Here is a 16,139-nt window from a genome sequence, read left to right as displayed (position 1 = left end):
TTGTTGCTACTTTATAACTGTAATGTTGCTACTATTTTGAAACATAATATAAATATCTGATATGAAATGGCCCATGAGAACCACTGTTCTAGACTGCTTCTTTTCTCTGGAAAGAGTACAACATGAGAGTGAAGCTAGAGACTGTGGTTATCTTGTTCTTGCCCTGAGTACACCCTGCGTGCTGCAGCAAAAAGCCATTTGAGCCAAATATCCGGGGCAGCTGACCTCCTGAACCTGTCTGTGTCTAAGCTCCTAGCCCCAGCCTGGGTAGGTAATTGTTTGGGGCCCTTGACATTGGTCGGGATGCTCTATGGAGTCTGTAGCTAGAAAATGATGTAGTTGCTCAGGTTCACCACCAGGAGTGGTAGGTGTAGGCGGGACCAAAAAGTCTCAGTGCAGCTTTACAGATGGCAGGCTGCTCTCAGTGTCAGGGAGAAGGCAATCGCCCACTATCAAGAAGTCCACCTGGTTATGGGATGGGCCGAAAGACTTCACCCTGCTATCACCAGTTCTCACCCAGTGTGGTAAAAAAAAGCCCTACCATTAGCTACTGCCACAGTTTAAATGTAACTGTATATGTAGTTTCCAGATAAATTTTTTCTTAAAAATTAGAATATTGGAATCAAAGATAATGCTTGTTTTGGCGGTTTACCCACATTGCAGCACCCCGTGCCCTGGCTCTGGAAATATCTAGACATGTACACAGACACTTTTATATGTAAACATTGGGTTTTCTTTTTGAAAGACTACTTCTGTACTTTCTGTTCTTCTCTTAAACCTATCTATTTTAACTATATTTATATATAATGTAATTTATTTATAAATGTTAAGTTTGATGGATTTCACCCAGTGTGCGTAACCATGATCATGATCCCTGGAGTGTCCCTAGCATTCCTAAATACTCCTTTCCCAGCACTTCACCATTCATTCATATACCCCCTCTGTGTCCCGCTACCTCTCAGTTTTCCTGCTGCTGCAGTGACTGTTCTTGTAGAACTTCGCCTAGCAACAGTTATACCGGGTCTGGCATCTTTCATGCCGCACAATGCCCTTGGTACTCATCTCTGTGGTGCGTAAGAGCTATGTCTTTTTTATTTTATCAACTACTATTCCATGGCATATGTATGCTACATGGGCTTCCACCAGCAGTGAATATCTGGAGACCACTGCAAAAGTCACACTGAGTTCTCCTGGTGGTAAATCTCACACAGCCACAGTGTAGTAACCAAAAGTAATAATCAGCATTAACATCGTATTGTCAATAACTGCATGCCTTCTCAAGACCAAGATCTAGTTGGGATTCCCTGACTGCTCTAAGCTGTGTTGGTCCAGCGTTTGGTCAGCATCCATCAAGTGCCTTGTGCAAGGATGGGCTTGGAGAACATGATGCAAGTCCTCATTACAGCCCACCAAGATGTTCCCAGCTTCTTACTGGAGGTGAGAACTTCAAATGCTCTACATCTGATGGCTTTCTCTACTGGTAAGTCACCATTTCCCCCTTCACATCTAACGCACATCTGGGAAAGTGGATTTGCTGGCAGTGATCGCTCCTGTGACCTTCTTTTTATTTAATTTTTTTTATTCTTTAATTAATTTGTTCAGATTACATCTCAATTGTTTTCCCCTCACTTGTATCCACCCATTCCTCCTCCCTCCCTTCTGCTTTCACCCTATTCCCCTTCTTTAGGTCTATGACTGACGTGGACCTCCTCCCCTACTATATGGCCATAGGCTATCTATCAAGTCTCATCTTGGCTTATCCTTTCTCTGAGTGCCACTAGGCCTCCTTCTAAAGGTGATGTGTCTGTCCCTTGTCTCAGTTACTTTTACTAATTTGAATCCTTCTGCAGGGAAGGATTCTTCTCTGTCATCTGCTTACAGCACAGTGGGCATTTGTTCTTCTCCGTACCTTTGCTCTTTACTTGGATACTTGCCTGCCCAGGATCTGCTGTGAGAGTTCTGCTAGGCTTGCTGCTTGTCTTCTGATATCCAGGTTTTCTTCCCAGTTACCTACCCCCCTCTCTCTTTCCCCTTGAATACTTTTGCTGCTTCTGGCACCAGAAAAGGCTTCTCTAGGCTCATTGAAAATTGTTCATGATTTTTGCCCCATGTCATATAGGACCTAGGCCCTACATTGTAGGTAGTATTTAAATACTAGCTGGGTCCCAGTTGCAGTGGAAAACATTGCTGCTTCTGAGACATCATAGACCAGAATTGGGACGTTTGTGAACATACATATGTGTACATACATATGTTTATGGGTTGACAAATCTGTATATTGGTAATATATTGAGCTGTCAATCAGTCATCCATCATATATAAAAGACGTCTAATTTATACTAACATTGAATTTTTGTTTAGCACAAACTGTTCATTACTCTTTACCTTCCTAACATCCTATTTGTTCCATCATACAGTACCCATAAAATACTTGCAGACTGTTTATGTTACATCCTGGTTAAACACAAACTGACACAGCATAATATATGTACAGTTCTTTTAGTCTTTAGCCTTACAAAGTCAGGTGAAATACTTAGACCACATTCCCTCTCTGTATCCACTACAGATGACTATGTCATACATTTGTAAAGGAAGTTTTAGTTTCTTTAAAAACTCAGTTATGTATTGTAAATATATTTTTGCTTTAATCCCAATTGAGTTACTCAAATTAATATTCCTGCAATCCCAGGGACAGCAAATGAGGAAGTTGAAGGTGATATGGTAGATACTCCTGGGGAAGGTATTAATATGTGTGACCAAGGACAATCACAACCTGTGACCATTGTCCAAATGCAGAACATCATAGGCATTGAGTTTCCAAATTTATAAAAAGGGGCCACTGCTGAAGTATCAACAGCCTTACCCCTAAAATGGTTATCAAACAGACCTGTGTGGAAAGATCAGTGGCCCATAAAAAAAGAAAAACTACAGGCACTTAAACAACTGGTACAAGAGCAGCCGGAGGCTCACCATACAGAAGAGTCTACCAGCCCATGGGATTACCCTGTGTTGTAAAAAAGAGACCAGGAATATGGAGGACGGTAATGGATTTAATAGCAGTGAATAGAGTAATTCAACCAAAGGGTCCTTTACAGCCTGGAACTACCTTCTTTGTTACTTAGATAGTAATTGTCTTAAAAGATTGTTCCCCCCCCCCCAACACTCTTGTATGAACGACATAAGGAAAGGTTTGCTTTTTCAATATCTACTCTAAACAATAGTGGTCCAATAAAGAGATACCATTGGAAGGTACTTCCATAGGGAATATTAAATAGTCCAACTTTATATCAATACTTTGTGTGACAGTCATTAGAAATAATTTGTAGGCAATTTATATCATTCACCAGATAAATCTATCATTTACCATTACATGAATGATATTTTTGTTGGCTGATTTGGATGCAGAGACTTTAGAGAAAATGCTTAAGGAAACACAAAGAATTCTGCCATGCTGGGGATTACAGATTGCTGTAGAAAAAAATACAAAGATGAGATTAAATGATCTATTTGGTTTATAAAACAAAACAGGCCAGGTGTGGTGATGCATGCCTTTAATTTCAGCACTTGGGAGACAGAGGCAGGCAGATCAATGTGAGTCTACAAAGTGAGTCCAAGGACAGCCAAGGCTAACATAGAGAGACCCTGTCTCGAAAAATCAAATAAATAAATAAATAAATAAATAAAATAAAATAAAATAAAACATTTGACTTAAAAAAATAAAACAAAACAAAAAGTACATATCCTTTTAACAATTTAAAAAATTAATGAGAGATATTAACTGGCTGAGGTCTACAATTAGATCAAGTACTTATGAGTTAAGTAATTTGTTTAAAACATTACAAGGAGATTCAGGGTTAGATAGTCCAAGATGTCTAACAGCTGAAGCAGAAAAAGAGTTAACCATGGTAGAACAAAGACTGCAAGATTCACATGTGGATCAAATTGATCCTAAACTTGATTGTGTTTTGGTTATTTTGCCTTCAACTCATTCCCCTACTGGGCTCATTATGCAAAAAAGAAAATAGTATTATGGAATGGATTTTCTTTTTTTTATTTTTATTATTAATTTGTTCATATTACATCTTGATTGTTAGCCCTTCCCCTGTTTCCTCCCATTCTTCCCTCCCTCCTACTTCTCCCCTTCTCCCCTCCCCTATGTCTGTGATTGAGGGAGACCTCCTCCCCCCTATATATGCTCTAAGAATATCGAGTCTCTTCTTGGTAACTTGCTATCCTTCCTCTGAGTGCTGCCAGGCCTCCCCATCCAGGGGACGTGGTCAGAAAGGGGGCACCAGAGTTCATTTGAGAGTCAGATCTCACTCTCCACTCAATGGTGGAGAATATCATGAAATGGATTTTCTTTTAAATATATTTTTTAATTTTTTATTAATTTATTCTTGTTACATCTCAATGGTTATCCCATCTCTTGTATCCTCCCATTCTTCCCTCCCTCCCACTTTCCCCTTATTCCCCTCCCCTATGACTGTGACTGAGGGGGACCTCCTCCCCCTGTATATGCTCATAGGGTATCAAGTCTCTTCTCGGTAACCTGCTGTCCTTCCTCTGAGTGCCACCAGGTCTCCCCCTCCAGGGGACATGGTCAAATGTGAGGCACCAGAGTACATGAGAAAGTCATATCCCATTCTCCACTCAAGTGTGGAGACTGTTCTGACCATTGGCTAGATCTGGGTAGGGGTTTAAAGTTTATCGCCTGTATTGTCCTTGGCTGGTGCCTTAGTTTGAGCGGGACCCCTGGGCCCAAATCTGCCTATCATAATGTTCTACTTGTAGGTTTCTAGAACCCTCTGGATCCTTCTATTTTGCTATTCTCCACAAAACAACAAAGGAATGGATTTTCTTAACGCATAAACCAAGCAAAAAATTAAAGATGTATGTGGAAAATGTTTCTGAATTAATTCTAAAAGGTAAAATAAACCTGTGTCATTTGTCAAGAGCAGATCGGCCAAAATTGTAGTGCTTCTTACTAATACTGAGATTATGTCATTGTGGGTATATGAAGACTGTCAAAGAGCTTGTAGTAACTGCTTGGGATAAATTAATAATAAATATCCAAAAAGCTAATGTATACAATTTTTAAGAAGAACTAATTGGATTCTTCCATGTATTATAAAGGGAACACCAATTCCGAGGCACCTACATTCTATATTGATGCAAACCAGATGGGAATGGCAGGTTATAAATCAGACAAAATAAGCAAGGTGATCAAGAGGCCATATACCTCAGTTCAAAAATCAGAATTTTATGGATCCCTAATGGTAATATTAGGTTTCTCTGAATCTGTTAATATAATTACTGACTCTCAATATGCAGAGGTTGTTTTGCAAATAGAGACTGTTGAATTTGTTTTTGATGGCTGAGAATAGGCTTTGTTGTTTGTGTGGTTACAACAAGCCATCAGAACTAGAAAGTATCCATTTTATATTACCCATATAAGGTCTTTTATACAAGTTTGCCAGGTCCATTGGCAAAAGAAAATGAGGAAATTCATCAGTTACTAGTAGGGAATGAGTTAGAAGCCTCACAATTTCATGAAAAACACTATAGTAACAGTAAAGTTTTAACGAAAAAAATGCTCTATCACTTGTCAACAAGCTGAAAGTTCTATGTATTCTCTGTATAACCAAACTCCATTCCTTGCTGTAAGTAACCCTCAGGATACCAAAAGAAATGAAATGTAGCAGATGGACAGGTTTCACTTTGCAGAATTTGGAAAACAAAGCTATGTACATTATACATTGATACACACTGAGGGTTTTGATAGGCAACTGCTTTAAGTTCTGAAAACCCTGATATTTGTAATTACACATTTACCTGAAATAATGGCAATTATGGGTATACCTGCACAGATTAAGACTGATAATGCACCCATGTATGTATCCAGTAAGATGAAGCAATTCTTTGCATATTATAAGATAAAGCACATTGCTGGTATACCACACAATCCTAAGGACAGGAAGTTATAGTAAGAGCTAATCATACTTTAAAAGAGATACTTATTAAATGAAAAGGATGAAATAAGACCCCCAGGGACAAACTAAATAGTGCTTTGTTAACTCTAAATTTTCTTAATATTGGTGAAAAAAGAACAACAGCATCTGAGAGACACTGGGTTACAGAAAAACCCTGAGGAACTAGGCCAACCAATATGCTAAAAGCATTTGTTGATATTAGAAATGGAAACCTGCAGTAGTTTTGAGATGGCGATGTGGTTATGTTTGTGTATCTACAGGGAAAGAAAAATATGGTTACCAGCTTATAAAGATTAGATCTGATTGGGGAAGATCTCCTATTAGCTGAAACATGAATGTCTTTAAAAATATTTTATTAATTTATTCATATTACACCTAAATTGTTATCCCATCCCTTGTATCCTCCCATTATTCCCTCTCTCCTGCTTTCCCCTACTCCCCTCCCCTAGGACTGTTCTTGAGGGGTATTTCCTCCCCTTGTATATGCTCGTAGGGTATCAAGTCTCTTCTTGGTAGCCTGCTATCCTTCCTCTGAGTGCCACCAGGCCTCCCCTTCAAGGGGATATGATCAAATATGGGGCACCAGAGTTCATGTGAAAGTCAGTCCCCACTCTCCACTCAGCTGTGGAGAATATCCTGTCCATTGGCTAGATCTGGGTAGGGGTTTGAAGTTTGCTGCATGTATTATCATTGGCTGGTGCCATAGTTTGAGCAGGACCCCTGGGCCCAGATCTGCCCATCATAATGTTCTTCTTGTAGGTTTCTAGGACCCTCTGGATCCTTCTATTTCCCCATTCTCCCATGCTTCACTCGCCTAGAGTCCCAATAGGATGTCCTCCCTGCTGTCCCACTTTCCTGATAAATGAAGACTTTCATGGGACATGCACCTTGGGCTAGTGTCCAGATATAAGTGAGTATATACTATTTGACTTTTTCTGCTTCTGGGTTAACTCACTCATTATGATCATTTCTAGTTCAATCCATTTGTGCACAAATTTTGGGAATTCCTTGTTTTTGATAGCTGAGTAGTATTCCACAGTGTAAATGTACCACAGTTTCTTTATCCATTCTTCTACTGAGGGACACTTAGGCTGTTTCCATGTTCTGGCTATTATGGATAAGATGGCAGTGATTCTTATTGGCTACATTGTCCTCATGACATTCCATTTTTCATCTAGCATGGATGTAGATTTATATTGCTTTCCAAATGAACTTATAAAGTTGGCAGATGCCTTTTACCTGCTCAAACATAGAGAAGAAAATTAATCTTTAGCTGATTTGTGTGCACCTTGCATTTTATAAATATATATATCAATGCAGAAATGTACCTATAACATTACCTTTAAAAGCATGTTTATTTTCAGAGCAAAAGACAAGATAACAATAAAGACAAAACAAATAGCCCAGATGATTCAGTCTCACAGACTGCCTCAGTTACCATTTCCTCAAGAATTTACATCCAGGTGAACTTTAAAAGGCCCAGCCCAAATGATTGATCTCACAGAGACTGGACAGAAAACCCAGAGACAGGACAGAAAAAGACATAGCTAGCTTTTCCAGCACTTGCCAATATCTTTATTTTCTAAGGGTACCAAAAAGATGTTTTCATCTCCAGTTAGTAAAAAATAATTTTAAGAATACTGTGGCCCCATTCCAGGAGGTGACGTAGGTGTTTTGGTTGTTGGTGAGTCATGGCTTGGTCATGGTAAGAGAGGAAACAGCGTAAAGGTTAAAAATCAGAAATCTCTTTCTTTCTCCCCTCTATCTTTCTTTTTCTCTTATTTATCTCTCCTATCTAGTGTTAGGGCAAAGGAGAGAAAATGATAATCATAATGATAAAATTATAAAAGGAAAAAGAGGGGATGTAGCATTATAGGATAAAAGGTAAATTATTGAATCTACTAGTCTCAAATATTTTGCATTGGTTTGGATAATTATATATTGATAGACATCTAAGATTGTTTTGTTCAACCCTTGGTCAATGCATTATACCTATACAGCTCATTTATTGTGCACGGATAGAAATTTAAGACTGTTTTGTTCAACTCTTGCCTAATAGTCTAGATAGATGTTTTGAGGTTGATAGATACAAGATATGATAAGAAAGTGATTTAGGCACAGAACTTAGGAGTTACAAAGATAGAATAGGTAGTGGAATACTTTCTCCAAGATTGCCAAATAGAAATGGACTGGACACTGTAAATGTAACTCTTAACAGACACTTCTCATCATTATTCTTATTGTATGTAGTTCATTAATGTTAGAGAAAAGGTCAGTTTTGAACAAAAGACGGACATGTAATGGAAGTTTTTGTTTCTTTAAAAACTCAGTTACTTTATGTAAACATGTTTTTGTTTTAATACTAGTGCGGGATTTTAGTTTGTCCATAGCTAATAATTGCCTCATGCAAGGGTGTGGTCTTTGCCAGCTGAAATTAATTGAATTCTGAGCACTCTGAGGGGTATTAAAAAAAGAGCCTAGAGGGAGACCGGGTGGCGGTTGGAGGAGACTGATGGAGGGCTGCCTGCCGTGTTTGCTGGTTGGCTGTTTGCATGGACTGCTGGGTATCCTGATGACTGAGATTAGTACTGCCCCAAAAGACCCTGATGACCCTACCCAGCTGGAAGAAATAAAGAGTTCTGTGCCTCTTTTTTTTTTCCTTCTCACCTTCTTTCTCTCCTACCGATAGGGAATTTCCACCAAAACATAACCCACCCTCTCACAGGTCTATTTTCTGCTAACAAAGGTCATGAGGCTGCCTTCAGTGGTGGCAAAACAATCCCACATCCCATACTTGGGACCAAAACAAAAAACACATTCACATGACACAACTGAGTCTTCACAGAAACAAGAAACTTCCACTTCATCGCACCCAGGCTAATGAAATGAATCTAGCCTCTACAAACACATGTGTATAGGTGAACTTATGTGTTCAATTAGCCTGGTCATATCCCTTGGAGTAGGATTGATGGCAAGTGCATGATTAACTTTAAAAAGAAACCATCACTTGGCTGCCAGAAATCCTGTGTTCATTTGGAGAGACACCATGAATAAGCAGGACAGCTTCCTCAGGGCTGGAGCCTCCGAATTCCAGAGTGGGGCCAGGGTCATGAAACCCTGTTAAACTAGGGCCTGCCGTGCTGGCTCGTGAGACTAGATCTTGTAGCTCATCTGTCAAGTACAGAGACAAGTTCTGGCTTCTCGAAGCTAACTGTCCTGCCGGGGTCTTAAAACCTCTTGAGCTTCAGTTATTGGAATCCTTGGTTCTTAGCGATTCCCAGCTCTCTGGAACTCTTAGGACTTATTCTCGTTGCCTTGGCCTTTCTCTGCTGCCCTTATTGTCTTAGTGTTTATTCCCTCCTTCATAGTGTCAACAGTTTCTGCTCCTGTCACCCTCTGTCATGCCCCTTAGTGGTCTCCTGGCTCCTAACTGGGCTGCAGACCCACTGGCTCTGGGCTCAGAGACTTCCTGTCATGGCCATTCTGTGCATCCGCCTCATGGCTACTGCCATGGGGTTCCTGGCACTGGAAGCATAGGAGTTTCTACTCACAGTGTTGCCAACTCCGCTTCCTATATTTTGGGCAAAGATCAAAAGCAGATTGTTAAAAACCCTTCTGGAAAAACCTTTAGTGCAGTGGTTGATACACCTGAGCGAAGCTTGCAGAAGAAGCGGATTCCCAAACAGTGAAACTCAGCCAGCTTATCTGTTAGAAGAGGGACGTGCACAGCCCATGGCAACTTCTACTTTCACCAATCACAAGCCTCCGCAACCACCCACCACAGGATTTCTGCTGAATCACTGAGGAGGTGCCCCTTCCTGCTGCGGGATGGCCAGAGCCATCTTGTGTATGAAGTCTCCCTAACTTGTGCAAGGCATCCGGAGAGGTTGTAACTGGAGCAAGCTCCCTGCCCTCTCTCTCTCTCTCTCTCTCTCTCTCTCTCTCACACACACACACACCCTCTGCCTGAACAGAAATTGTGATTGCAGTGTCCCTAAGACCAGCATGGGCCTCCCTAGACACATCTAGCGTGTTCAAATCAGCTAAGCTGCCACGTGACAATCTGACTGATTGTCTACGGAAGCAATCAGCACAAGGGGAAGATTTGATAGCTGTCAACAATGACAAAATCCACCTCCCCAGTAGCTTAGCTTATCTGAAAGAAAACTGAGGATCAAAGAGTGCTTATAGTAAGGACTGATGACATCAAGATTTTTTTTAACAGTGTTTAACCCCTGGCCAACTATCTTTAGGGAGATGTGGGCCCCTTAGATCTGTCTCACACCAGACTCTGAGTCATGACCTCCACAGGCGTTGCTTACCAGATATTTTGCATATCAGATATTTACATTACAGTTCATAACAGTAGCACAATTACAGTTATACAATAACAACAAAATGATTTTATGATTGGGGATCATCACCAAATGTGAGGAACTGTGTTAAGGGATGGCAGCATTAGGAAGGTTGAGAACCACTGGCATAGAGTGTTTTCAAACTCAGTGGGACTGTTTTACATTCTGAACAAAAGTTCCAGAGGGCTCTAGTTGCTCTGTATCTTTGTAAATATTTAGTTTTATCAGCTTAAAAATTTTTAGCCATTCTAATGGGTGCTATTAGGTATATAGTTTATATTTTGTAACTCGTAGTTTACACTTAATGACCTTTGTGGAGAATAGTCTCAATGTCCTCCTTGGGGAAGTATGTGATCAGCTCTTTGGTTCACTTAAAATTTTAATTTTTTCCCTTATCGGGTTTTGAGTGCTTTTTCTGTATTATTGGTGCACTTTAAAAACAATAAGCTAATTTGGTGGTTTGTCTTCTTGTGTGTGTGTGTGTGTGTGTGTGTGTGTGTGTGTGTGTGTGTGTTCGGAGATGTTTTCAAGATTCATAGACTTTAAGAGCCCACAGCATCCTGGTGAGACCTCGAGCTCCATTCCTTAGTTAAAGCAGGGTGATCAGGGAAGCCTAAGCTGCTAAGGCCCAGCGGTGGTTTGTCTTCTTATTCTTTTTGCAATCAGATGTTTTAAATCTGTTGGGAAATAATATGCTCAGTTTCCCCTCATGTTCGTTGTGATGTGAACAGTATGTACTATGGACAAACTCAAAGACACGTGACTCACCCTGAACTCTCTTCAGGGTTATTTATTGGTTTTGCATTTAAATTTAGGCATATGATCCTCTTTCGGTCAGGTTTATAGATGCTGTGAGATGTATATTCATGTATGGGTCTTCAGATGCTCCAGCGGTATTTGTTAAAGGGATGGGCCTTTCTCATTGAATTACTTCTGCACCTAAATGTGTGGGTCTGTTTCTGGGATTTCCTTTCATTTGTGGGGCTGTCCTTTTGCCAGTACCACACCACCATGCTTACTGTGGGTTTGTGATAGGTTTTAACATTAGATAGTGGGCAACAGACCTGAGCATATTATATTGCTCATGGTCCCCTATCTTGAGTGCTTCTCGCCAGCTTGTGGGGTTATTTCAAGGGATATGGAATTTTTGGAGGGTGGACCCTGGACAGCAGGAGGAGGCATGGCTGCTTCCGATGCTAGCCTGCATCCTCCATTTCATGTCCTATAAGAAGCCACGCATCTGTCATCACAGAGCCATTCTGCTATGTTTTCCACACTGTGGTGGCCTGGGATTACTCTGAAAACATGAGCCCAGGCAAACCTGTCCTCCCTTGAGCTGTTTCTGTCAGATATGTTTTCACAGCGATTGAAGCAATTACTACCACAGTGGGTCCTTAATGTCCCTCCTTTAGCAGCATGTGTTACTTGTTTTACTTCCTTTGGTTGTCTGTAAGATGGCAAGAATTATCTTATTTGTGTCTGTAAAAGCAGCCACATGATGCTATGTTGGCCTAAAAACATCAAATCAGAGAGAAACCTTTTAAAAATAAAGTTGAAAATAAATTGGAAAATGTTATACATGTGTACATTTATATATTAATCAGTTTATACATTAATGGATTTCCATAAGGTTTCTTCATATATCCAACCTCCCTATGCCCACTCAGACTTTTAACCTCAAGTATATTCCTCTCTCCCCTTTCATGCCGCCTATGTACTAGTGTCTCCTCTAGCTGAAATATTTTGTGGGTTGGAAGATCAGAAGTTTCCATATAGCTTTTTCATGTATACTTCATTCTGGCTAAGCCTCCTGCAAGCATCTAATTCCTCTATCTACCTCACTCCAGGCCTAAATCTTTCTGCACCCAGTATCTCCACCCTTCTCTTTTTTTCTTACTTGCTTTTAAGTATTGGATGTTGACACCCAGTGCTCCATTTCCTAGTGTTGAAGCTAAGATTCACTATGAGAGGGAACATGCCACATTTGTTTTTGTTTGCCAGAGTGACTTCACTCATTATTACTTTTTCTAGCTCTGTCCATTTGCCTGTGTCTTTGGGTATTTATCTATTGTGATGATAAGACACCATGACCAAATCAACGTAAAGAAGAGTTTATTTGGGGCTTACAGCTTTAGAGGATTAGAGTCCACAACTATTGTGGCAGCAGCAAGCATGGGGTTGGAGCAGTAGCTGAGAGCTTACATCCTGATCTGCAAGTAAGACGAAGAAAGACCTAACTGGGAATGGCATGGGATTTTGAAATCTCAAAGCTCATCCCTAGTGACAAACCTCCTCTAAAAACTCCTTCCAATCCTTCCCAAACTGTTCCACTAACTGGGGCGCAAGCATTCAAATATATGAGTTCATAAAGTCATTCTTATCAAAGTCACTACATTCTGCAAAGGTCATGATTTCATTTTTTTTTTTTACAACAGAGTAAAATTCTATTGTGTATATGTACCACATTTCCCTCGTCCATTCATGAGTTGATAGACATCTTGAGGGATTCCATTTCCTAGCTATTGTGAATCAAAACAGAAGAAGCTATTGGATGTGCACTATCTCTATAGTAAGATATAAGATCCATTGGGTATATGCAGGAATGATATGGCTGGGCACATGGTAGTTCTACATCTAGCCTTTAGAGAAACTTCCAGACTGATTTCCACAACTGGTCTATAAGGGTCGCTCTTTCTCCACATCCATGCCAGCATTTGTTGTTATATTTCTGACCCTGGCCCAGCTATGGCACAACTTAATCCACTAACTAGTTCTAGTAGCTTTTCTGTAGGTGTCTTGGATTTTCTACAAATTATGGTGTGTACTAAGAGAGATCCAGAAGAAGATAAAGATTGCTCTTCTTTTTCCATTGACATCTACAGTTCCTGACTTTCTTTTGATACTGAGTAGGAGTAGGGAAAGATGCTCTGTTCTTGGATCCCAGTTTTAGGGGAAAGCATTAATCTTTTGTTATTTATCACCATAACAGCACTGCATAAAATTGATCTTATTTGTTTATGTATTTATTTTTTTTTAGAGAATTGCATACATGAGTGCTGTATCCACATTGTTTCTCCCCTCACATGGCTTCATCCCAAGATTAATAGCTACAAGTCAACGGTTGCTGAGAGAAGGAGAATTTGTCTTCTTTAGCAGTGAGAACTTTGACAGATTATCCAGTTCCAAGCTGTCAACCCTAATCACACATACATATAAGAAACACTCAACAAATTTATCAAGTTTATTACAAATTTATATGCATATGTATAAAATAATTAAAGAATAAAAGACCATGACTTTGAAAAGGAGGGAGGCACACAGGAGGCATCTGAGAAAGGAGCCCACTGCAGCATGGGCGAGGGCACATGACAGCTGCATTTCTGGAAGCCTCTATGCAACTTGATGACAGCTCATCTCCTGGGGTCTCTTCTCATCTTCAGTTGTTACTGCCTATATATCCTTGAGAAAGACTAGGCACTGGACAGATTCCCTGGTAGGTAGACAGATAGGCAGAGAGCCATGGCTTGGTGATAAAGATGGTAAACTTCAAAGATGGTCAGCTTCTTCCTCATCCTCCTGAGCAGAGACCAAAAGCCTGGTGGCTTAAAACAAAGGCCCCGTGGGCGTTTTTCTCCTGCCCGTAGGTCCCCTGCTGATGGACTGGCGGACATGTTCAATGCTGGATCAGGATGCATTTTCACAACAGCTGTGGGTCAGTCAGCTAGCTATCCTGTCTTTCTTCAAAGCAACTGAGTCTAAATCAGGGGAGGAAGAACTTTCACACTTTAAAAAAACCTCCAGCCTCCGAGGAGAAGCTGGAGTTGACTCCACAGTGCTCACTGTGCTTTGTGGAGGGTCTTTTCCCCGTGTGTCTATTGTATGTGTGTTTCCTCACCCTTAATAAAAACCTTCTAAAAGCTACTGATTCTGTCTGCTCCTGTTTGCCGTGTTTACAATTTCCCCAGCTGTTTCCTGTTGTGCTTGAGATTTTTTTTTTCCTGCCCTTTAATTCTTTAACTGGTAAAGAAAACAGACCTGATCAAGAGCCTCAGATAGAAAGACTTTGGGAAGGGTCTAGTGGATCTTGTAAGTTTCCAGATTTTCCTGAGTCTTAGAGTTTTGTTAGGTTTCTGAATCGTGACTTGTATGTGCCAGTCTATTGGAGGCCATTTACCCTCAGCTTATCCAGCCTTTGTCTCAACGAGGAATGGGTATACGACATATATTACTGTTTTTTTTTCCTGTTTCCACATCACTCAGGCTTATCCTATGCACCATCATGCTCCATAGCTTCACTAGTTAGTCTCCAAGAGGCTCTTTCATTCCTTGTTTGAGTCTTTTTCAATGGAAGTGGTTCAGACGCTGAATGTTGCCTGATTATGTTTCCTGTCCTGGGCCGATACTGAGGCTCCCATCTGCGTGCTGAATCATGGGTTTTCACTTCATCTGCACTAAAGACTGAACTTGAGGGCTATATTCTATCATTTCTATTGCATCCTCTTCTTTTCACTGTCCAATTCTTCACTTTTGGACCCTGGAAAAGTATAAGTTACACAGGTGTAACTTGTACTCCCATTTTCTTATGTTCTTCAAGCAGGAAGAAATACAAGACAACATCTCCATCTCCTTATCCACATTTTCTGTTTTTCCTGCCAAATGAGAGGCTAATGTGCTAGTGTCTTAGTCACTGTTTAATTACTGTGAAGAGACACCATGGCCATGACAAGTTAAGATAAATCATTTAATTTAGAGTTTACTTACAGTTTTATTAGCATGGTGTGGAGCATGGTAGGCAAGGCAGGCAGGTGCTGGAGAAGCAGTTGAGAACTACATCCTAATCCACAGGTAGAGAGAGTGAGACTGAGCCTGTCATGAGCTTTTGAAACTTCAGAGCCCTCCCCAATGACACACTTCTTCCAACAAGGACACACCTTCTAATCCTTCCCAAATAACGCCACTTGCTGATTCAAATATATGCTTCTTTGGGGGCCATTCTCATTCAAACTTCCACAGCTAGAGAGCATCTTCATGTCTTTTTCCTATTGTAACCCTTCCTTTATGTGGGAAACTTCTTTTGGGGTTGCCGGCTAAGCATCAAATGAGTATCTTTTCATTCACAGCAAAGGCCATAAGGTTGACTCCACAGCCTGATTACAATTGTGTCTTATATATGCTACTTTTAGAACATACACAATGTTCTCTAGCCCATCAACCATTTAGGAGGTTATACTTTATTTGTGTGGTTGACTCCACTCATCCACGAGACATGTTACCCCACTTAGAGGAACATGATCACCTTTAATCCAAGAACTTTCTGTTTATTGTAATGAGTCATTGGTCTGGTTTGAGATCTCTGGCTTCTGTGACACCATTAATATTGGATCTTCACAGGGACTCGTCCAGATTATCCTGTTGTTACCCTGTGTCATGGAGATCCTGCAGCTTTGCATCAGCAGGACTGGGCCTGTCACATGTGTTCCAACTGTTTACAGATGATATAGATTTTGGGGTGGGCTACCTCAGAGCTATAGAACTGGGTCTGGGTGGGAGCTGAGCTAGTCAGTGCACTGGCTCTTCCTTATCTACACCATCAAGGCTATCTCTCCAGCACTACTCTAGCTAGGTCACCTCATGCCTCCATGATCAGGAGACAGGGTCTGCTCACCTTTCTCAAAGGCCAGCTCACCCGCACCCATGCCTCGATGAAGGCCAGATCCACTGTTCTGCCCACTCAAGGCACAGGGCTCATTCTCCCTGCTTTCATGCCCTTAGGGCCAGTTCTCCCAACTACCGT

General features: G+C 40.8%; 1 protein-coding gene across 1 annotated transcript in view; it reads left to right on the top strand.

Annotated features, from left to right (window-relative positions):
* Positions 1–1,368: 1,368 nt before the first annotated feature.
* GHRHR (growth hormone releasing hormone receptor) overlaps positions 1,369–16,139 on the top strand; it is a gene marked incomplete at its 5' end in the record, with an annotated part of 30,949 nt that continues 16,178 nt past the window's right edge. The window contains one exon of the mRNA XM_084785668.1: positions 1,369–1,437. Within this exon, the coding sequence (XP_084641794.1) occupies positions 1,369–1,437 (69 nt within the window). The remainder of the gene's footprint in view (positions 1,438–16,139) is intronic.

This window comes from Acomys minous, assembly GCF_964271855.1.
Source record: "Acomys minous genome assembly, chromosome: 6".
In the NCBI taxonomy this organism is placed as follows: domain Eukaryota; kingdom Metazoa; phylum Chordata; class Mammalia; order Rodentia; family Muridae; genus Acomys; species Acomys minous.
The sequence above is the reverse complement of the archived record's forward strand: the minus strand, read 5'-3'. Positions and strand labels throughout refer to the sequence as shown.